We start from the raw sequence: 23811 nt of genomic DNA, 5'->3' as shown, positions 1-23811 counted from the left end.
ATGCCACGCTCGAGTTACAAAAGCAACCAAACGTGATTTGATTAATTATATTCCGTTCCTCGATAATTGATTCTAATTATGGTGCACCGAGGTCATAATACAATACGCATATCAATGAAACGTCAAGCCGGAATGGAGCAATTTGCCACAGAAAATAACTAATATTAAAAAATATTGATATTTATGTGAACAAATACGGGACAGGACTTTCCATTTCTTTTACGTTACGTAAAATCGATCACTTTCTTAATATTCATCGGTATTTATGAAGTTACGAATTTAATTATCTCCAAAGTTAAGAAGACCCATCGAGACTTTAAAAGTGTACAGATTACGGATGTAAAAGGCGATCGGAAACTTTCTCACTTCGAACGTACATTTTACGAGAACTCCTACTCGTCGTTCTAAAAAATTCAAATTAAAACTTCTATTTGTCCGTTCTCGTTGGGAGCTCTTATTTAATAAAGTTCCATTTCAACCGTTGCTACAGATTCTTCCTATTTTTTGAACGTTTCTTGAAATCTACGTCATCGTGAATAGCGTTTCATAGATTGTAATAATCTCGGGAATTATTAGTTTCAGGATCTATAAATTTCAGCACTTTCACTCCCGAAATTGTAAACAAAATTTTCTTTTCAAGATCCAAGTTCACCATTTTCTAATAATTTAAATTTATTTTATAATACTACAATAAATTTTATCCAATTAACAAAATAATATTTTGATTATTTGTTAATTCATTTATTTTATTAACACATAACAAAAATTAATAATAATTAAAAGGATGTTTAATCTTACAGTTCAATCATATTACGTAAGACGTAAGAGCTACACGATTATTTTTCATACACAACTTTGTTGCATTAATGTTCTTATAATATAAATACATGTCGATTAAGTGATATACACGAATTAATGCAAATTAAAAGTAAACATTTTACTTCGCAACTATATTCTGGAACAAATATTCATCCATGATAAACATAAAATATTTCCTAAATATTTAAAAATAAATATTCTATTTCTAATATGGAATAAAGATTCATTTAATATCGAGAAAAACATATTTTTCTCGTAACATGAAATAGATATTTCCTGCATATTTAAAAAAAAATATTTGTTACTTGATATAAAATAAATATTGTATGTATATTTGAATATTAAAAAAAGATTGAATCTCTTTTTAATATAATATGAATGTGTATACAATATTTTTGTGCTACTAGGGTATCTTACGTTCACCTCGAAGCAAAGCAAGTATGTGCCTATCATTTTTATTATAACAGCATACTTTGTATTCTTTTCTCTGTATAGAAATTGCACAGGAAAAGGGATTGCTTTTACCGACCGAACCGAGTGTAATTGGAGTTATTCATCAACCTTGAAATATCTCTGTACGACTGCAGAAATACGTTACACTGGCGCAAGTTGCACGTACGTAGTACTCGCGAGTGTAGCCAAAGATTCACTGGCTCTTGCTGGCCAGTCTCTCATTTCCTTCTCTCCCCCACTAAACGGTTCAACGACTCCGTGGTGCAGAAGACTTTATAAAACCTTGCTACAAGGCGACCAGTAGGACCAGTTCGCACCGTTGCGTTGCTTCGACAAGTTTCTATCCGATCGTCAGATGGCGTGCACAAGTCCCGTGGTGACCGTGAAACAAGGCCAACTTCGCGGCGTGGTAGACGAGAACATTTACGGTGGACAACTGCTCGCCTTTCGTGGGATACCGTACGCGAAACCGCCGATTGGACCGTTCAGATTCAAGGTGAAACGTTATTGATATTGTCGATTATGAATCGCCTGTCATCCGCGAGTTTCACCAACTGGAATACCAACTGGAAAATATGCCGAGTGTGTTTAATACGAGTCGATAGCGGATAGTTTCGGCATAGTTGCCTCTAACTTTCAAATATTTTCCAACAGGCCTCGAACGATAAAAAAAATGTTCGTATATTTTACAAACGAAATGGTCGAATTCAAAATTTGAATCTATATCAATAACAGTACATAACAGTTTTATTTTGTCGATAGAAAAGAAAGAGTACAAATTGTTTGTACCTCGATGCTAATTTGTGGAATAGAGTCGAAGTAACAATGTATTATTATATGTATGTATTATATGGTGCCATTACCGATGAAATAATATTCATAAATGAACGATCGTGGTGTACTCTTATTTTAAATTGGTATCTGCAGTAGTGTATACTTTTCCGCCCCAGCGATGATGTTGGAACATCTGTTGTGCATTCTGATATATCACCGATTTCTACATATCTCACACAACCGTGCAGTTACAAGGTTACGTTTGCACGCTGTAGATCCACACGTAACATCACGGATACGATCTACGGCACAGTAAATTGTGCTCTATTAGACTTACACTTGTATAAAATACGAAGACGTTTAGGATGAAACAGAGAATGATTGTCAATAATTGCAATGTCAAATAGCCACAGTCGTAATATGTATACTAGTTGCACTTGGAACTGTCTCGATTTATAATCATTGTCAGAACTTATACATTCTTTCATCATTACTCGATTTTTTTATAGCACTATTACGGTTGGTTTACATCGTAAATCTGTTTTACGATTCTTGGTGTAAATAAAACGACAACTGATAGAGATATGATCTTGGGGAAATCTATTTGAATAATTGCAGGAGAATTAATGCCAACAGATGTCTCGATTCGAGAGAAAAAACGTTGAATTTTGCAACCAACAATTTAACGATAATCGGTATTATAATGTAAGCGATAAAGTATGGCGCTCCGCCAATCTTGCGAATACGTGTTTAAATATTCAAAAGGAACGTTAATAACGGTTGATTCGTCGAACATATCGTTCAAGCCCATAACACTAGACATTTTTACAAAACATTTACGCAATAAAGACAGTGCATAGTACAAAGATTAGATAGTAGTTTTCAACTAATGTTTATTTATCAGAGTCTGAAGTTAAGAACGATTAAAATTTGTAATAAACTTAACTTTGAAAATTCAGGTTCGATTGTACTTTATCGAGCCATTTTGTAAAATCAATATCACGCATAGATATTGTTGCAATAAATTTTTATTTATCCTCGATTAAAAGTATTATTGAACCATTCCAACGTCTTCTGTAAATAAAGCCACCGAGCTAATTAATAAATAGAATAATATTATTTTGCTCCAAATTATTACTACACTGTCATCATTATTTGCTGATAAGAGAAGGAATTTGATAAGGGAGATTTATAAACCCGGAAATCCCGAGATATTAAAACACTGTTCAAATAGAATATTTCTATTAAACCATTGTTCCTATGTCATAGTACGATTTAAAGGTGTGAAATTATCTTTAAAAATATGCACATTTTTCCTTCTCGTGAAATATTTCCAGCGAGGACAGAAATATTGACAAAAGTTGACGCAAACGTTGCATTCTTTTTCTTTAAAACTACAAAACTACGTAGAAATAATTATCTTCAACCTATTTTTCAAGTAACCTCCATCATCAATTTTTAAATTTACATTTTTGAATACTTTGCAAATTCATTCTACTTTCGCCATTTAAATTACAAATCTTTTGTCATGAAATTTCAAAATGATTCGGCAAAGATATTTAAATTATTATTTATACAAATTTTAGACACCATTCAATAATTTCAGCAAGATAATATCAAACAATTACATCGATGATAAAGCATGTTAAAAGTAATCAACGACACGAATCCGAACAACAGATTGTGAACACTCGCGATTCTTTCGTTTCAATTACTTAATTACATGATTATAAATCGCATCTAACGTATCGATTGATTTTACAACTTCTGCGATAAATAAGATATTGCGTGTACGTTTTAATATTCATTGATGCCGATAACCACCTTCTCGCACTCTCTCATTTAAATAATGCGAACGTATTTTCCCGATCATTACCGTTATAGAGCGCCGGGAATGATTAATTTTTCATTGTTCGATCGCAGACTGTACCCCTTTTCACGATGTATGTTAATGTAAGAAACATACGCAAACCGTGGAAAAAGTAATTGTCGTAATTAAACACGACAATTACAATATTTCATTCCGCACATGTGCGCATCTTCTGCATACGTTTATCATATTTCATATTCGCGATTGTCATGTATGCATAAAACCCGTAGTCCCGGTATTAATACAAATAATGTAAATGCGTCCTTTGGTGAACATAATCTTCCTGAAAAAGTAGCCAATTCGAATTAAATATTCTTGTAGCAGTTTTCTTTTTTTGTAAGTGTATATAAGTGCATATTTACAGATCTTACAGTTATTTAAGGGAGAAAACCACTGCGAAGACAAAGGGAATTTTCAAGAATTTTTTTTTCATAAATGTTTGAAGCGTTATGTATATTAAAATTTCGACATCTACCAAATCTTCCGTAACTTTATCATTTTTGTGAATTTTACATAAATATTTTTTAAGAGATAAGAAAAAATTGGATTTTTTCAATCCGTCACAGTGGTTTCCCTTGAACTCGATGAGCCAAAGTACTAAAACTGGTATCGAAGCGTTTGTTTTTGTATCTAGGATTGCTTGCCCCCCGAGCCATGGACCGGAATCAGAGACGCTTCGGAGTTCGGCGGGAATTGCGCTCAGATCGACATCATGTTGCACGAATTAGTTGGAGGTGACGATTGCCTGTTTCTGAACGTGTTCACCCCGGTGAATAAGGCACCCTCGAAGCGTGTTGTGATGGTGTGGATACACGGCGGTGCCTTTATGAACGGGTCTGGCGACAGCACAATTTATGGGCCCGATTATCTCATCCGCAAGGACATTGTTCTGGTCACGATTAATTACAGAGTTGGCGTCTTGGGTGGGTAGCCGTTATTGGTATCGGCGATGGTGTCATTTTCCCATGAATTTTATCGATGCATCGTCTCGTTAACTGTCGCTCCTGACAGAGACAGACTGTACGCAGACGATAGCGTTGGCTATTTGCTATTACGGTTCTTTTTCCAATCGATCGTATCGATAAACAGTTTAACGATTTAACTTGATCAACGTTGAACGTTTCGACCATTTTCGGGAGCAATAATAACTACGTCGGTAGCGTAATTTAGCCGTAGAATTATTAAATGATTTTAACTTGGTACTTATTTCGGAATTGAAAATGGTCCAAACCTAGAACTGAAATGTTGCATCATATTGTTTAATCGACCGTGAATTGTTGCAGGTTTCCTTAACTTGGAGCGAGAATCTGCGCCAGGTAATCAAGGACTGAAGGATCAAGTAATGGCTCTGAAATGGATCAAGGAAAATATCTCGAGTTTCGGGGGAGATCCTGATAACGTAACGATATTTGGAGAAAGCGCTGGCGCAGCGTCGGTCCATTATCTCACTATATCACCATTGGCTCGAGGTTCAATTCGCTACGTTTTTATACACCCAGAAGCCCTCTTGTTGTTCACTGCAGATATTTCGAATCGTCCAAATATCGTCAAAGATACCTAACCCTTTTATGAAAGGTTTATTGTATTTTTTCGTCGATTTTCCCGTATTGTGTTCGTAGAAAAGTTTGCCCCATCTTCTTTGTCGCAGGATTGTTTCACAAAGCAATATCACAGAGCGGAGTGGCGACGAACCCTTGGGCCATGGCCATGGAAAACCCAATACCGAGAGTTCTCAAGCTGGCAGCGAAACTCGGCAAAGAGACAACCGATCCTGAAACGGCGCTCGAGTTCCTCAGGACTGTGGACGCGCTAAAACTCGTAACCGCCGACAACCAGTGTCTCACGAAAGAGGTAAAGCTCATCAGGTCGCACAAAAGCGTTTCATTCCTCAATCTTTTATCGATTCTTTATCGATCGGGTGGTCCTCATTTTTCGAGAATTACGCGAAACTTATGGTCACGCAACGTTCGCAACTCGAGTATTCCGATAGTTGGCGGAATTTCATTCTTTTATTTTTCATAAGAGAGCAACTAGATTGCTGTTTTTATTCGCTGGAACCACGATAAAAAAGATCGAAATTTACAGTGTGAAATGAGAAGAAAAACGAAATTTCAAACATTAATAAGATGGCGTTTCTTCTAGTCTCTCTTAAGATAAGTAAAAGAAGAAATTGCGGTTGATGTAATTCATTTTTATCATATTGAATACTGCCAATTTTGTGCAGAATTTACTTGATCAACTATACACATGTATATGTGCCATTTTGTTCTATGATCTTTCGCCATATTTTGAGCGATTTCTTTACGATAAAACGTATTGCTCGATTTATTTCTTCGGCCCTTTTGAACGATCGTCTAATTTTTTAGGAAACAGTCGTAAGAAAATTGCAATTAGAAATGATTGGATGCCAAATGGTATCAAACTTGCTCCGTTCGTAATTTGAACCACAGGATACCATAACGTTTTACCCGCTAATTGGACCTTTTCCGTTGTAAATTATTATACAATCGAGCATATTTGCATCGATATTGCCTGCATAAAACATGTAGCAGCAAGAGTTTATGGCGGTGTTTGATTAAAACGAAACTCAATTAATGTTTGATGTTTAATGCATTGAACGCGAAGATTATGAAATGTTCTTAAATTCGTTTTTAACTACGACGCGAACATATTGCAAAAATTTCAATAAAGTACTAACGCGATTACGGGGCTACGTTAAATTTTTTTACGTGGCTTTGTATTAAATGCAACGTCAGGCGCGATGATGGTTTAATTCCTTATTGCCTAATTTGTATTTTACTTTCGAGAACATTGCGTGACGGAACGATTGATGAACACAAATCATAAGATTCGATCGAACGTAGATCAGAATCGTTATATGATTTCAATATTAATATCGAATCGCTTTCAAGCACATGAAAGGGATACCGTTCGTAACATTATTAATTGTAACTTATTTAGTATTGTATAATGGACGTGCCAAATGGGCAAAGTCCCAAAATTAGACAGTTTGGGATGTTTCCATAATTGGAAGCTACGCGCCAATTACATTAACGTGTTTTTGCTACTTTTTTTTGTTGTTTCCCTACTACTTTTCTACGGTTTCAATAAATAGCGAGTTTTGCCAAAACAAATCATGAATCTCTGTTACATGTCAAATGTTGTAGGAAAAATACATTCTATTCGGAGTGTTTGGCCCGTGCATCGACGATAAATCTCCGAATCCATTTCTGCCGCAACATCCATCGATTCTCATGAAAGCGGCTCCGAAACTGCCCTATTTGCTCGGTTACAACAGCAACGAAGGAAGTTTGCTGGTTCCCTGTAAGTTCATTTTCCCTTTCATCGAGCTCCGTTACACTTTTTTGCCGTTCCAAACGATTATAAAAGTTTTCGCAGGGAATACAATTTTAAAAAACAAAGTTCTATCGTTCGATGAAATATATGTTACTTTTTATATTTCGTTAAAAATTATTTCTTTCGAACAACTCGAAGACGAGATTTTTCTAACGTGTACGTAATTCCAATTTTATTCGACCATCGAATACAGTACTGCAAAACCACATTGATCCAACGTAATTGGGAGGAGAGGTGATCCCGATTAAGATAAGGATAATCTGGATCAGCGAACTATACGTATAAATTCCTTTGTTATTTTTCTTTCCGTCACTCACAAAATATCAGGCCACTAATGGTGATCCTTTTAAGGGGCAATTCTGCAAGCCAAAATAACGCGAAAATCTAGACGAATAACGGAATTACGGGCTGAGGCTTTTTTACTTTACGATTTACATTAATTTGTGAAAGTGGAATAATAATTTTTTATTTTCTCTGGCACATATTTGTAATCTGTCATCGTTCAAAAAATTTCAATCGATTTTAAGAGAAATTATTTTTTACTTTAAAATCGTGATAAAGATGAAGTGGACGAAATCTTAGGGTTCTCGCGTATTTTAAGCAATTAGTAACTCGAACACAAAGCCTCTACCGCTATTTCGTCATGTTGATTTTCGTCTTTGAGCAGTAGAATTGGCCCCTTAAGGCGATTACCATTAATGACCGAAAATCCTCTATACTAAATGCACTTGATCCTCGTTCTGCTTGCTGTATTATCGAACTAAAATATTACGGAATTTAGAGTAGTTGTAAATGCATAATTAATTTACGAAGTAACGAAATAAATAAGAATTTATTACTATAGATTTTATTGTAAAACTAGAAAAAGGCTGACTATAACTTTTGTTTGATGACGTTCCTCGTTTGATCTTCAATTCATTAGCGTTTCGTGTTTCAGTGTTGAGGATCGTGGACGACATAGAGAAATGCAATGCGAATTTCGAGATAGTCGTCCATCCGCATGTATTGAAAGCGTTAAAGAAAGACGACATGTCTGCCACGGATTTGAAGCGTATCTATTTTGGCGATCAACGGGTCGCTGCGAACACGATGCAAAATTATGCGGATTTCATGAGCGATATGATGTTCCTTCAGGATATTTTCGAAGTGGTTAAAGTTCTCGCCGAGAAAGACTCCCAGGTCACGTATTTGTATAAATTCACCTACGACACTGGCAACTCGCTAATGAAACAGAGATTGAACGTCACTCTGCCAGGTATGAATGTACATAACATAGTATCCATCCAACTTTCGTATTTTCTGTTTTTTTTTCCAAATGTCGCGTTACAGTTAACGTTAAATATCTCTTGATTAATCGTCCGCGTCTAAAAGTACGTATCAACAGTTTCCGTAGAGTCGGAGATAAACGACAACGATCAATTTCTAGAACAGCAATCTTCCACTAACTGCTGCAGCTCAATCCTGAGATAGAAACGAACTGGCAAAGTTTCAGTGGTTGAATGCTGCCCTAGAAATATAAACTGTTCAAGATAAAGAGACAGAATGTCCAGTTAATTCTTCTGTACATTCGTATACATATATTTAGTGGGAAGAGGCTGGTGCATTGTATCTGGCGATAAATGTAAAGCACAGGGAAAATGTTGCGTTTAATGCGAACGCGAATAAATGCGTCGACGGACTCGCATATTTTTTAATTTAATTTGTTTACAGGAACAACGCATGCGGAAGATCTGACTTTTCTGTTCTTCCCGCACTTGATGAAATTAATGAACTTGAGGCCACCGGAACCCGGAACCGAAAAGTACAAAGTCATAGAGTACTTCACCGAAATGTGGACCAACTTTGCGAAAACTGGGTATGCTGCTCGTGTTTCAGTGTAGATAGGATTTGCTCGTGGAAATATTTCAGTTTTTAGTATTTTGTCCGAAACTATTTGAAATTTTTCTCAGCCCTATTGGTTCTTTTCATAGATTTATTATATTAAAACCGTGAAACTATGTCATACATATTTATTTTTTTGTTTTAGAAATCCAACTCCAACGACGACAGAGCTGATCTCAACCATTTGGAAACCGGTCGGGAATGGCGACATATATAATTATTTAGAGATCGATAACAAGCTTCAAATGAAAGTTGGGAAACGGGAGGAGCACACCTGCGACTGGAAGAGAATGAAGAATAAATTATGATGACTACTCCTCGTTAGATATTATTTGTACATACGTATTACTGCAACTTTATTATTAATTTTAATAATATAATTAAACACCTTCGTAAAATTCTACTTGAATGAAATAAATATAAAAATTTATATATTTTACTGTCTCAAATATTCATAAATTGTACTGTCCAAAATCTGCAAATTTACCAAACATAATAGATCCGGTGTTCTCGAATTTAAACAAACGTATAATAGTATATGTAGGATACAGATTAATATCCGTATGCACTTCGAACGCGATCGAGCATCGGGTTGCCTGTCGCTAGGGGCGCTCCAAAAATAAGCAAGAGCAAATGATTATTATTTATTCTGAATTTAAAATTACATATAAATGAAACCAGGCCATCACGAGCAAAAAGCAATGGTCTAAAAATATTTTAAAAACTTTGAAAATCGGTGATGTCGTTATTTTGGTAAACGATTACTACGTTGGCCACTAGATGACACTTTTGTAGGCTTTGCGATCATTTGTAATAATTAAATAAGTACATTTCGAAAATTGTAAAAGACCATCAACTACAGCATTGTGTGCACGATGAAACACGGGGCCGGCTTCAAATAAATCTAAACCGGTGCAACAGAGGTTTTTAACGTCGACAATTAGCTAAAAGTGATTTTATCGACTGAAGATACGGCAATAAAAAAGTTTATGCGATTATGAAATTCACGTTTAAGAAAGATAGAAAATTTTAGATTGATTTCATTGTATACGACAAGTATGGTTAGAAAAAATGAAATTTAATGAAAAATATACGCTACACATTTTCGCGATTTTTCGCTGAATGTTTTAATTTTTGTAGAAAAGGCCCCGTGCTCAAGTTTGGCACACAGCCCGGCAAATGTCTGCGTCGGGCCTGAAGGAATGCATTAAAGGGCAAACACTACGCTTCCTACGGTAATCGATTGTGTGAAACGGAGAAAGAAGGAAGAGAGATTGGATTCATGCCAGAAGGCTCATACGGTCGCGCATGCGCAGTGGTTCGCGTCTCGATCAGTTCCACGGGACGAAATGATCGCGAAATTTACGTGAAAGTTTTTACAAATAACGCGTACCGTAATTAAACGAAGCTTCCGTCTGTCGATCAACGATCGAAATAGCAATGGAACAATAATTCCGACAAGCTCGTAACGTCGCTCTCCGGGAACGCGTACGACTCGAGTGAACCTAACCTAACTTAAACCGGCTGGGTAAATACATAGTGACGTTTGAGATTAGTCAACGCTGATCAACTTCATTTTGTAGCAAGAATAGACCCGTCCGTGTTTTGTCACGAACTGGTCGGTCGTCACGATATCTCCAAGTATGGGCAGCTAAAATTCGCCGTGAAGTGTTACAAAAATACAACAAATTCCTGGCTGATTTATACAAAAAATCGAAAGTGCTTGACGACTGTAACAAAACATTGGACGAAATTCTGTTCGCTGTTCATCGGCTATCATTTCTGAGGTAGATAAAAAAGTGCTCGGACATCTTGTTCTTTGGTTATGAACCGTACAAGCGACGGGTTTTATCACGTTTCGAGCAACGAATTGTTTTCGTTGTACACATACGTTAGTAAAGCTTTCGAGTGTTACGTTGATTTCGTCATACGTCGTGTATATAGCGAACGACAAAGTAGTACCGCGATCTTTATCACAACTAATCAGTAGATTTAACGTACAGATGATTCTTTTTGGTACTTTAACGCGCATAGAACTTCATGCGATGAGAAACATATTTGAACAACGAACGTTAAATATCGTATAGGAAAGAAATTTTTATATTCTTGGACAGTGTTTTTAAAGATTAAAAAAACATTTGTTTGGAACTGTACTTTGGATTCTCTGTGTCGTTTTACGTGACAATATGAAATGACACTGATACACCCCACTCCATTACCATTTCTTTTTGTTTTGGTTAAAGATCGTGTCACGATGTACCCAAATATCAACATTTCGCGAGTTACCGGTCCTTTCATTATACAGGGTGTTCGGCCACACATGGACAAATTTTAATCAAGAATAAATCAAGAATACTAATTTGTTGATGGAGGCTTGGTTAAAAATTTATCAACGTTTAAAGTTCCGCCCGTACTGAATTTTATTCTAGAAAGTGGGTAGGATTTCGGGGGTAGGTCTATTCACCAAAAATTATTGCAATTGACCCCTGCAATCGAAAATAATTTTTTCAGAGTGATTTGAAACTTTTCAATTTTGCCGAAAGATTTGGGCACCCTACCCTACCCCCCTGTCGATTTTTCTTAAAATATCGTTTTTCATTTTTAATAATATTGTTTAACGCCCTACAGAAAAGTTGTCCAATACTTTTTTGTAGGTACTCATGAGCACTATATCAGAAAAAAATTTCATTGAAATGTATTCACTATTATAGGAGTTATGGCCGTTTGAAAATTGGACCATTTTTATAGGGGTTTTCTCACTTTGCAGGGTCAAGGAACAACTTTTTGAATATTTTTGGAATTTCCACGTATTCTCCATCAAAATACGCGTAGTTTGCCTTTTTGAACATTAAAATCGTCCAATCCGTTGAGGAGTTATGATGTTTCAAAGATTCGAATGTAATTTCGGGGAACCATTTCAAGCCATGGATTTATATTTTCGGTAAGGAATTTTTTTTCTCGAAAATGCGTAAGAATTCGGGGGTATGTCTAATCACCAAAAATGATTGTAATTGAGCCCTGCAACTAAAAATAATTTTTTTTAATAAGATTTAAAATTTTTAATTTTTTGAAAAATTTCACGCCTTGTCGAATTTTTTTCTCGAAAGTGGGTAGGATTTCGGGGGTATGTCTATTCATAAAAAATTATTGTAATTGACCCCTGCATCCAAAAATAATTTTTCTAGAACGATTTGAAATTTTTTAAATTTTGTAGAAAAATTTCACACCTCGAATTTTTTCCTCGAAAGTGGGTAGAATTTCGAGGGTATGTCTAATGAACAAAAATGATTATAATTGACCCCTGCGACCGAAAATAATTTTTCCAGAACGATTTGAAAAATTTGAATTTAATTGTTAACTTTTTAACGAAGCCTCGGTCAAGAAATTGATATTCTTGATTTTCGCCTTATTTTGGCCTCTAGAATCTCATTAAAATTTTCCCCAGGAGTGGCCAAACATCCTGTATACTCGACTGATTCCATATACCGACAAGTAAATATTAATTAAAAATCAATTGTTGATGCATTTTACAATTACCAGCTGATTCTCACTATCTGACCGATGCCTCTCTGTTTGATTTAATGTTTCATTTTTCTCGGCTAAAAATTACATTTGAAATAATTGTGCGAAGATGTAACAATGTACATTATTCTTAAAAAAAAGAATTAAGAGGCATTTTCGTATTCCTGGGAGGGAGAACTAGCAACTGTGCTATATTTACCACGTCAAAATCCGCAGTAAATCCGAAAGTACTAAACCACGAATGTTGCTACTGTACCTAATTACTTGCAACAAAACTGATTGTAGCATCTTTTCTGAATCATCATCGTGTATATACTGGTGTGACGTAATTACTCGTAACTAGCGTTTGTCCATCGATATATATGTATTTGATTAGAATCAAGTTCCACACCGCTATACTCTTCCAATAGTAGAAGCGAAATTACGTTCACTTTGGTATATTAATACTTCTCTTACGAATTGTCAAAGCTTTCTGAATTTAATTTAAATTAAAACTATTCAAAGGTCGAAATAAATGTTTGCATTATTATTAATTATACCTTGTATATCGAATATCAAATAGTAACCATAATTCTTAAACGCATCCATAGAACGGCACCTCCTAGTCACGGAAAAATGAATATCCAGACGCCTTATTTGGACGGCATTCGTGCCATAAGCGGCGCCACTCCCAGCGAGAAGTACAGATGGATAGCGAAACTGATAAAGGAACGAATATCGGAATGCAACAGTTTGGAAGAAATAGTCGAGTCGGAGAAGATCCCGCGTATATTGGTTCCACTGATACAAGTGCAGGCCGCTCAGATGCTGATCAAAAACGAACCAAACAATCTGGACAACTACGCGGCCATCGCCGAGGCTCTGAAATCCGAGGATGCGTCCGTGGTGAACAAAGCGTTACAAGCATCGAGCTTTTTCGATGGAAGCAACACGACGATCACGAACGTACGGTACTTTTTCGACCATCTGTTTCCCTACGTCTCCTTGAACACGAGAATACGCATTATAAAAACGTTGGCCATCCGTCTGGCGCCCAAGAGATCCACCCTGGCCGAAGAATTCTTTACCGCGGTTGCCACCACATACGGCCTCGATCAAGCGTTGCCGTTGCTACCAGCTTGCAGCGAGACTTTCATGTACAACGCGATCCTGGAGAGACGAATCGTCCTGAGCAGAAAGCTCGTGGACACGATCTTCCGGAAAAACCCAGACTTCATCGTCCGTTACTTCAGACTGAGCAAGCCAGAGACGGACCCTTACGTCAGGAACCTTCACCGTGTGAACATCTACGATTTCGGTGACTTCTTGGCGGCACTGATCAAGAAGAGATTGAAATCGTTCGTCGAACTGTACGAGATGCACGAGAAACTCCCTCCCGCCGTGCGCCTCAGCAACAAGGGGGCCGAGAACTTTCTGAAAAACGGCAAAGAGTACTTTCAACGTAAACCGAAGCTGTACATAAAATTGGTACCGCTGAAATTGATCACCGCGAAACGCATGGAAACGATATATTCCAAGCTGTTCCCCAGCAGCATCAAAGAGTTTTGCACGGATCAGATGTTGGACTATTTGGAGTACTATCCACACGACAGGAAGCTGGATCTGCTCGTCAAGTCTTATCGCGAGGCTTACGGGAGAAACATCTTGGACGACTGGCAAAGCGTGACCGTACAGGTGATGAGAATGCTGCCCGCCGAGGAGCGAATCAAACAAGCTAGGATCAAGATGGAGAAAGAGAGCAGTCCAGCCAGCACGGTGGATTACACCCACGTATGGAGGTGTTACCTGTCTACGAGCGAGACGATACCAATGATCAAGGAAGAGGTCTCGAAGACATCCGAGATGGAGAACAGAGCTTCCCTGCTCTGCCAAATGATATACTCGTGCAGGGTGAACAAGGACGATCAAGCTCTGTTGGAGGCTCTGACCTACTTCAGAGACAGGTTCAAGAACGAGCAACCTTGGTTCCTGTTGAAGGTGTTCGAGTGTCTGTTGAATCTTTACGATCTGCCGCATCTCAGCAGAAACCACTGGGCGGTTCTGATGGACATCATCGTGCGCGCGATCGTCAAGAACGATTTCATGACGTCGAGCACGATCAGCGAGAAAGTGCTCGAATCGGCTATTCATTTTAAAATCATCTACGACGAGCCGATAGATCAGTTCATACGCGCGCTCGTCGAGCTGAAGAGCAACAGGTATTCCGGATTTTGGAACATCCTTACAAAGTATCCCGAGTACGAAAGAACGTGTCTGGAGGCCTGTCTGACCGTCGTCTCCCAGTGTTACAATTCCAACGAGCCTCCTTGGAACACCGACAGGGATCGAATGCTGTACACCCTGTGCTCGTCCCTCTACAATTTCAACGAGACCCACGTGAACCATAAGCATAACGCTCGGGTAGAACGCATGTCCATTAAGAACTATCCTTGGCTGCTGAAGAAGGTCGAGAGGGTATTGACGACGAAGGACCAAAGCACTTACGTGCTCGGCGAGTTTCGATCCATATTGGAGAAGCACGAGAAGGACCTCTTCGATCGTCTATTCGCGGAAGAGAAAAAGAGCATCGCCGACATCGAGTCGGGCGAGGCTCTCGGATTGTTGAAGAAGAACCCGGAGGAGATCTTGTCCAAGTGGAAAGAGTACCTGAAGGCTTGCATGGGCACCTGGAGTCGCGAGAGCACCAGGCGTTTCGTCAGAGCGACTCGCTGGTACAACGACATACCCGCGAGGTTCGTGGAGCAGTGCCTCGAGAATCTAACGAAGAACAAGAGCGGCGTCTCGTTGGAGATCGTGGCCGTCCTCGTTCACGGTAAAACGTTCACGAAGATCATCGAGCCGCTGATACCCACGAAGAAAACGATCGACGTTCACAACGACGACGCGAAGAAGAATTACTCGTTGATCTACGATATCGTCAGTAGCGTCAAGTACGTGAATCCACCGGTGTCTTTGCAGCTCATTGGAAATCTCTGCGAGGGAGACTACCTGTCCCTAGCTCTATCGGCTCTGACCAACGTTTGCAGAAGAACCGCATTGATGGACGCGATCGCGTTCGCGAAAACGTTGATCGCTCAACGAGTAACCGTTCGTAAACACGGAATAAGACTGATGCGAATGCTGGCGCCGCGCGATCAGCTTCACAGCTTCCTCGTCTCGCTGTGCAGGACCGAGGAGCACCATTCGATCCGGGAGGTATTGTTCGACAAAGGTATCGAGCTGTTCCGCGAGGAACCAGGTCCGGCCACGTGGTCGTTGCTGAGCCAGATGGCCTCCACCGTCACGGCGAAGGACAAGGGCAGCTTCTCCGTGCTGATACGCACGATCTACTTGATCCCCGACGAGTACATCGTGGACTTTGTCAAGCTGCTGCTGAGAACGATAGACAGTTTCACGGAGGCCGGCGTCGAGCGTGAAACCGTCTCGACGTACGTGAAGGCGTTGCTCACGCAGATCAACGCGGCCGTTTGCAATCTTTTGCCGGAAGAGTTCACCGAGGAACTTCTGCGTAGGTTCCTCTTCAACTCGAACATGAGCGTCTCGCGAGCCGCCGGGCATTTCGTGCTCGAAGCGCATCTGCTGCCAGCCAAGGAAAAACTCGACTCGCGACTGAAGACCTTCTCCACTATCTTCGCGGAGGTCGTGAAGAACGGATGGAACGTGCCTCACTCGAAAAGGACGCACTTCTACCCGGTGAATCACGCCGTTCACAGCTTCGTCGATTACCTGATCAGAATGATTCCCTACGTGGACGTGGATCCCCGGCTCATCGACGGTATATTGAAGGCTTTCCTGAGCGTTCTGACGCCACAGATGGACGCCACGTCTTATTTGATGCTGGTCTACACGAGGGAACAGGTGTCCGTGAAAACGCCCCAGGAATTCGGGACGAAACTGGGCGAGAAGTTGCCCGATCTGGTCGACACATTCTCGCCGATGTTCCTCTCGTTCATGTCGAACACGATGCAATACTTGTTCAATCAAAACCTGTTTAAGGATTACGACAAGGAGGACGCGACTCTGGGCGTGATCGAGGGACTGATAGAAAATGGATCGATCGAGGCTACGCTGATGGCGGTGAAGATGTTGACTCCGTCCAAGTCCAAGGAGAACTTGGCCAGATACGACAAGCTAGTGACAAAGTTCGCGGATTACGATCATCCGGCGATCAGGAGTCTCTTGTGCGATATCATAAACAAAACCGGCTACGATGACATATCCGACATGTAAATTACGTTCGTGCGCGCAGAATTCGTGGCGGGGGCGTTCGCTCGACCGCCGGTTACACCCGATAAGCGTTTTTTAAACGGTTGGCATTTTTATTTTTATACGGATATAGGTATCACGTACGATTTAAGAGTTTCAACGAACACAGACAATCTCCGCGATTTATTTTGTTAACGGACATATTTTTCTACCGAAACGTGCGCTCAATGGTACGAGTCAACATTATTGTGATACGTACACACGTTACGAGGAGCGATACATACGTGGATTTGATACGCACAATTAAACACGATTGTTTCTTTGTAATTTATTATGTATACGCTTGGAGTATATTAAATACCGAAATAATACGAGGACTGTTTATTCGTTCGCTCCTACCTGCCTTAGAAGACCTAGGAAAATAGAAATAGGAGAAAAATGTTAGAGTAACTCACGCGACGGGTCGAAACCGGTGACGAAATTTGGACATGGCGTGTACACTGTTGTTCCAGCTGGGGTGTTTGGCCAACAGGACCATCCGTCGAACGTTATTGGACAGTATGGCTCTGAAAGAAGTAGCGAGTGTCGTTAAATGAAAATACATTATAGAAATTATAAATATCTGTGATACCCAGTCTATTTTTTAAATACAATTTACACGGTAATGGTTTTCTTTTTTCAAATTTAATGGAACGAATCTAGACGTACATACATATGTACTTACATATAAGACCGGAATTTCTTGTTCGACTGTGGTACGATTGATTTGATTAAATCGATATCATACAAGATCTAATCAACAATATATATTTTACCAATCGTAGTAACAATTTTCCGAGAAATCATGTTAACAAATCAAACGTCGAAATGTACCTGATGTCTTTCAAATTAAAGTAATTCTAATCGTGCGAGAAAAAGGAATCGGGAATCGCATCTATCCTGAATAATTTCACAGAAATGAAATTACATACTATAAAGTATAAATATAAATGATAATTACAGTTTGAGTATTTTGATTATTACACAAAAATCCCGTACGTAAAAATTATATTCTTTTTAATTTTATAAAGAGAATTCTTGTCGTTTTAAGTTAAAAGTAACGATCCGATTTCAATTTCAATTTCTATGGTAGAGATGGAAAATGAAGTACTTTTTCTTTTTAAACAAAATTACATTTAGTAATAGTATGGTGAGTATTAGTGCCGGAATAAACATTACAAATTAAATATTTTTTAAATGGTATTGTCGTAGAAAAAAGGCAGTAGATCTGTTTTCAATTAAAAGGAAGATATAACACCGGTTGATTCTGCAGTAGAAATATTTACAAAAGTGCAATCGATGCAACGAGGAGAAAATTAGTGCTAAATGTATTAATCGGTAATTTAAGTATTTATTTTCTGAAGCTACTATCCTCGGGAAGTTATGATTTTATTTACAATGCGAGTCATTTTTTTTTTTTGCAATAGCTAGATGTACACCGATTACCCGGATGACGAATATTCGCCGTGTACATGGTAATCAGTTTGGCGAGGAACTTGGTAACTATAAACGCAAGCTGGCTCTTTCGTAGTTCGTTATTGATGCGTTAAATCCAATTTGTTAGGCAGCTCCGCGCAAAATAATAGTGGAAGTTGTGTAGCGCTCTCGTATGGAAACTCGATTAGAAAACAACGTCGATCGATCTTCTCGTCTTAGAAACCGCGATTTACCAGGGCAAGCTTGCCTAAATTCTGTCTCAGGTATTAATCGACCATCGAAATAAAGGTGTTAAACCCACAATCTACTTTACAACTAAATATCGATCTTCATGCGTAAAACGAGAGAATATTCCCTTTGGTAAAGCACATCGGTTGCATTTTACTCGAATTAATAGGACATCGAGGTTTCGAGATCGAATAAATGAGAAAAGCAAGGAACGATCCAACCGGAAATAAACGACTTTTTCCATTGGATTTATTCGGACATTTTCGATCGTGATTCTTCTTGCTCCGACGTTGGATTTCCATTAGGAGAAGAAGAAAAGGAATTATTTCTTCTCGCGGATTACAACGTCGCAACACGGTAATAAATTCACGAAATCGTCGTGTGTGCTCGTTTATTTCTAATACCAATGTTAGTTCTATGCTTGAAATATACAAATAATAATCTTGCACAAGAATCGGACGTAAATGCGATGGAATTATGTATATCAATAAGATTATTTGCAAATTAGTCGATCCGTCGTTAATGCAGTTTTCGGCTAACAAGTTTAATAACACGTTTATGGAAGGATGATGCTTCGGGACTAGAGATGCCAGACGGAGCCTAATTCCACTTTCTCACACTATCCTAGAGTTTCGGAGGGAGAGTCGACAAAGGCAAACTGACGGCCCTCTTTTTCGATTCTCCGAAGTTGCCCGAAATAATTTCGAAGGTGGCTCGTGGTAGTCCAGAGAGGAAGGAAGCATACCATAATAAAAAAATAATTTTGTGAAATTTGTTTACGGAAATACACGTTTTAAGACCCCCCGAATCATATGTTAACCATTGAAAAAACAGAAATTTTTTTTTTTATTATTCCTATGTACGAGCATACATATGTATATTAGTTCAGTTATCGCTTCTGATATACATACATATCTGGCAATGTATAACGATTATTACTGGCTACTGTTTGTCTCTGCCTGCCTCTGCTGACCCTGGTCCTCTTCTCGCCTCTGATGGTCTTTGCGTGCATCTGCTGACACGATACACAGTACATAGGTATAATGTAAAATGAAGGCTGGTAGAGGCTGACAGTAATCAGTAGTAATCGTTAATAAGTTGTCAGAAATATTAGCAGTGGTCAACAGAGGCCTGTAGAAAAATTCAAACGTGAGTCTTTTTTTCTCGACTCCCACGAGCCACCTCCGAAATTATTTCGGGAGAATCGAAAAAGAGGGCACGTGTCAGTTCGCCTTTGTCGACTGTCCGAAACTCTAGGTGCTGACGTACGCGTGATCCGACATAGTGCGAGAAAGTGGAACGAGGTGTCCCCGGTGCACTTTAGGGCTCCGTCAGGCATCTCTGTTCAGGACCTGTCTGTTACGCAACCACGTATCCTTAATTAATGTAAACGTCGCATGTTCCACTTGTAACTTAAATTACACGCGGATGCACTTTCCGTCGCCCGTTCTCCCACAGCCAACAGAAATTACCGGCCGAAGGTTGTTCTAATTAACGTGACTAGAAACCTGATGGTTCGCCACGATGTGACGTTACCCCACGTGGAAATAATGTGCGACGCGGATGCCTCCCGATATTCTTACCCCTGTATCTGGAATTTCCATCCCTACGATATTCCGTTTACGCGAAACGTAACTTGGATTACAATCAATTATATTTCCAACCATTTAACGCACGGTGTCTCAAAGTATACCTTCTTTTTTATCGTTTCCATGCGTGGAATCACGCGTGAAAATGTTTTGTTCCGCAACATTAAAAAAACAATTACGTATTTGTAACACTTGCTACTCCTACGAGACAATGCAAGATTTTTAATATTGATTTGACCAGACACCGCTATTTAAATTTTGATCCGATACAACTGCGTGTATCGCGTGGTCATCGTCTCCTTTTTTTCTTTTTTGAACTAACGGAGCTAACGAAACTCGATCGATCCAAAAGAAACAGTTACGTTCAAATCTCCTTAGCGGCAGGTAAAGCCAAAATAGACATTAAAGGAGAACGAAGAAATATTTTTAGAAGAATATTGTGTGACATCGTGAAGTTACAGAATTTATAAATATATTCCAATTCGTTTTGTTCTCGTGAAAAGTGACTTCCTATCGTCCGGTAATAAACACAATCGAATGTGAGTTTGCTCGACATCCATCGACGATCAAGGCTACCCTTATCCTTCGCAAGGTTTGGAAAAAACCGTAGTTATTAAAAATTATAATGTAAAATTAATTTTCAATCGTTCGAACTTTAAAATAAAAATTAAATCATAATAGTAGTTTATAATATTAAATGGAGATTTTAATTAATATAATTCTTTCCGTTGCTATAGTTTTTTGGTGACATCTACTTCCGTAGTAATAAACAATCACCATTTAATAGATAAATTGTTTAATATATGTTTTAACTTTCACACTCAAGATGAAATAAGAAAATAGGGAGAATAAAAAATTTTAACTTGGATATTATACACAACTATCGTAACTACACTCGTATTTAACAGCTGCAGTCACCTAAAGGAGCTTATGTTAAATGTAATGCAGGTTGATACAGGTTTCCGAAGTACCGATCAAAAGTTTGAAAATTGAACGTCCTGATTTTTGCACTGATTTAATATATGTATATCACGTGTTAACAGAACTATATTTCGTTTTAAGAGTTACTTTGCGAATTAATTCTGATTGTCAATATTGATAAAAAAAAAAAAAAAATTCCACCAAGGATCCGCAGTACGTTTACAGAAAGCAAAGGACTATAAATCTTTATTGGGTGTGGAAATATTTCACCGTTTGAAAGATAAATCTTTGTTCGCGATTTCGAACTTTTTGGTCGACTATTGGGAGCTTTGTAACTCGCGAACCAGCATCAGCCGTATTCCATCCTTTTTCTTTCTTTGACGGGAATTCCACGGTAAGGGATTAATTGGAAAGCAATTCCATGTGTAATCAAGCCGCCCAATAGCGCGTAAATTTATTCTCCAAGAGCGTTCGAAATAATGCAGAAGTTTAAAAAAATTCGTGATCGTTCATACTTTGATTTATACCTACGCGGAACTCTGAAGCAATAGAATTAATAACTCGATTGGCGCGAGCATTCAATGGTGTTATAAATAACAATTTTGTAAATCGTTAAAGTTACAGACGCGTAAAATTGAGTGCTACGGGATGCAACATGTCCAAAGTTGAACATAATTTGAAAAATTACTCCAAAGAGTATCGCATCGATGGAAAACTTGTATCGACGTACAAGAACGACATTTTTAAACGTTGAGCGTATTATGCAATAAGTTTATTACTACATCATTGTCATTGATATTACGTATCAATCAATTAAAAGACGGTAAACACGATATAAATACACAAATAAGAGATAAACGTGATCGACCTTTCATCTTCTGCAATGGAAAATCTTTTGTTACCTATAACTGATTTTTTTACATCGTTCGATCGAATATTTAAATTAAATGTGTTTATTTTAAAATCGTAAAGTTTTGGTTTTTATTGACATTAAAAAACAAGTACGCGGATATAAAGATATAACTTCGACGACTGTTATTAACAATTGCGATATCGATCGCGAATATAACGCCAGAGTTTACAATTCCCGGTCCGGAAACGACGGCAAACGAATATTTTTTGATTTTGTTAGCTTCGTTCAGATACGTGTAAATAAAATAACTGAACTAGGAGAAAAAAGGGGGGTCCGATAATAATTAGCACCGTGAGTAACTTTGGAATCACGCGAGCGAATCTTCGAATAAAAATTGTTTAATGGAAAGAGCGTCATCGTATGATCGTGCCAACTTTTTCATAGATGAAGTCATTTCGGAGATACGAAGGTCGTCTCTTGTGTGTTTTTTTTTTCATTTATTACATCTCACGCTTTTATGTTTATCAGCTGATAGCAGAGCTCTTTTGGCGAGTGCAAAGACCTTTATCACAAGGTCAATCTAGGTCATGGAGGAACGATTATATGTATAATAAACTTACATCTTTTACAGTCCCACGAGACCGTATCGTTCGTATGATACCTAAACGAAGGGATAAGCTTATATCACAATCACATTTTGCTGACAGCGACGCTCGTAACTTTCGATATAATTCAATAATGTCGGGCAACGAATTAAAAATCTGAATGGTGAGTAAGCGATCCTTCGAGCCGGAATTGCAATCCGAGAAAACATTGCACGAGAGCCTCTCTGTACGTAATTTACAACTTCTGCAACCGTTTATACGAGAACCGAGTTAAACGCAACAAATTTGCAGAATTTGATACAATTAAATTAAAAAAAAAAAAACAGAAGGCACGTAATCGTCCAAATGATTAATGAATTTCACCGCCTCCGAATTGTCATTTCAATTCTAACATTGTGCGATTGAATCGAATTAAGCTTGAAATTCGTTTCAATCTCAAACACCAAATTTTGCTGCCTTAATCGCTCAGCTTCTGTTGCTATTAATTAAAACTCTAACTTAAATTTAATGGAATAGGAGTTCCTTCTTCGTTAACGTTTCGAACGAAGGAAGGATCGTTGCTTGAACCCAGAATTGTCGGTCCTAGCGCAGAAAATCTTCTTTGGTAATGTCTGGATCTGAATATTATATTTGAAATAATTGCGGTATTAAAACGTCTTTGTACGTGTGCATCTCTGAAAGTATACATATAATAATTACAGAAGCTACAATATCTTTAAGGGAGCGATTTGTTTTGTTTTCGTTACAGTAGAAAATGGTCTGCAATTTTTATTTAGAGTATCATAGACGCCGTGTATCCTTCCCTTGACATTTTTTCGGAACAAATATCGCACGTATGTTGCTCCGGGTTTAGAAGCCGTTGCTCGCTTTATTGCTAGTGGGAGACGATACAACAGGTACATATATGCCACCGAATGGCCCTCGGAGGACCATTTTCCAGAGATCCCGGGAGACTCAACTCCGTGGAGTTTAAGATCCTTCACGATTCTGTCTTGTCCTTTTAAAGTATCGACGTACCTATTGGAAACTTCTCCCGTATAAAATGGAACAGTCGTTTCTACCTAAAAGCGAGCGTAAAAATTCGTACGGACGTCGTTGTCCACGGAAAGGTGATGGAAAATAAAATTACGAAGCTCGAAAAATGATTTATCCTTTATCTTGCGTGCTCTTTTCTCCAATATTTTCTCTGTTCGAATTTAAATTAAATGTGCGCTCCAAATTATGACCTTCCATAACGAATTTGTTTCTGCATTGAAC

The 23811-nt window shown here is 38.4% G+C and overlaps 3 protein-coding genes across 9 annotated transcripts in view; 2 read left to right on the top strand and 1 right to left on the bottom strand.

The window, feature by feature from the left end:
* The window catches only part of LOC122404548 (calcitonin receptor-like), a 160254-nt gene that overhangs the window by 43957 nt on the left and 92486 nt on the right, over window positions 1-23811 (bottom strand). For all 7 annotated transcript variants that reach the window (XM_043408596.1, XM_043408594.1, XM_043408597.1 and 4 more), the window contains one exon: window positions 17338-17448. In XM_043408596.1, the coding sequence (XP_043264531.1) occupies window positions 17338-17448 (111 nt within the window). The remainder of the gene's footprint in view (window positions 1-17337; window positions 17449-23811) is intronic.
* Window positions 1468-9537, top strand: LOC122404543 (juvenile hormone esterase-like). Its single transcript, XM_043408583.1, has 8 exons — window positions 1468-1768; window positions 4551-4839; window positions 5200-5385; window positions 5565-5767; window positions 7084-7240; window positions 8211-8528; window positions 8984-9128; window positions 9300-9537. The coding sequence occupies exons 1-8, from the start codon at window positions 1628-1630 to the stop codon at window positions 9460-9462; spliced, it is 1602 nt and encodes a 533-aa protein (XP_043264518.1). The 5' UTR covers window positions 1468-1627; the 3' UTR covers window positions 9463-9537.
* Window positions 10510-17313, top strand: LOC122404542. The gene is made up of 2 exons (XM_043408582.1): window positions 10510-10941; window positions 13267-17313. The coding sequence occupies exon 2, from the start codon at window positions 13292-13294 to the stop codon at window positions 16904-16906; it is 3615 nt and encodes a 1204-aa protein (XP_043264517.1). The 5' UTR covers window positions 10510-10941; window positions 13267-13291; the 3' UTR covers window positions 16907-17313.

Source organism: Colletes gigas, unplaced genomic scaffold, assembly GCF_013123115.1.
Source record: "Colletes gigas isolate AHSC1104 unplaced genomic scaffold, ASM1312311v1 Colletes_gigas_Sc00003, whole genome shotgun sequence".
NCBI lineage: Eukaryota > Metazoa > Arthropoda > Insecta > Hymenoptera > Colletidae > Colletes > Colletes gigas.
This window is presented reverse-complemented; position numbering and strand designations above follow the sequence as displayed.

Excerpts from the sequence above, each read along its gene's own strand:
- LOC122404543 (XM_043408583.1), top strand. The coding sequence starts at position 1,628 with ATGGCGTGCACAAGTCCCGTGGTGACCGTGAAACAAGGCCAACTTCGC. Across the intron at positions 5,768-7,083 it reads ACCAGTGTCTCACGAAAGAG|GAAAAATACATTCTATTCGG; the intron begins GTAAAGCTCATC and ends CAAATGTTGTAG. Across the intron at positions 9,129-9,299 it reads ACCAACTTTGCGAAAACTGG|AAATCCAACTCCAACGACGA; the intron begins GTATGCTGCTCG and ends TTTTTGTTTTAG.
- LOC122404542 (XM_043408582.1), top strand. The coding sequence starts at position 13,292 with ATGAATATCCAGACGCCTTATTTGGACGGCATTCGTGCCATAAGCGGC.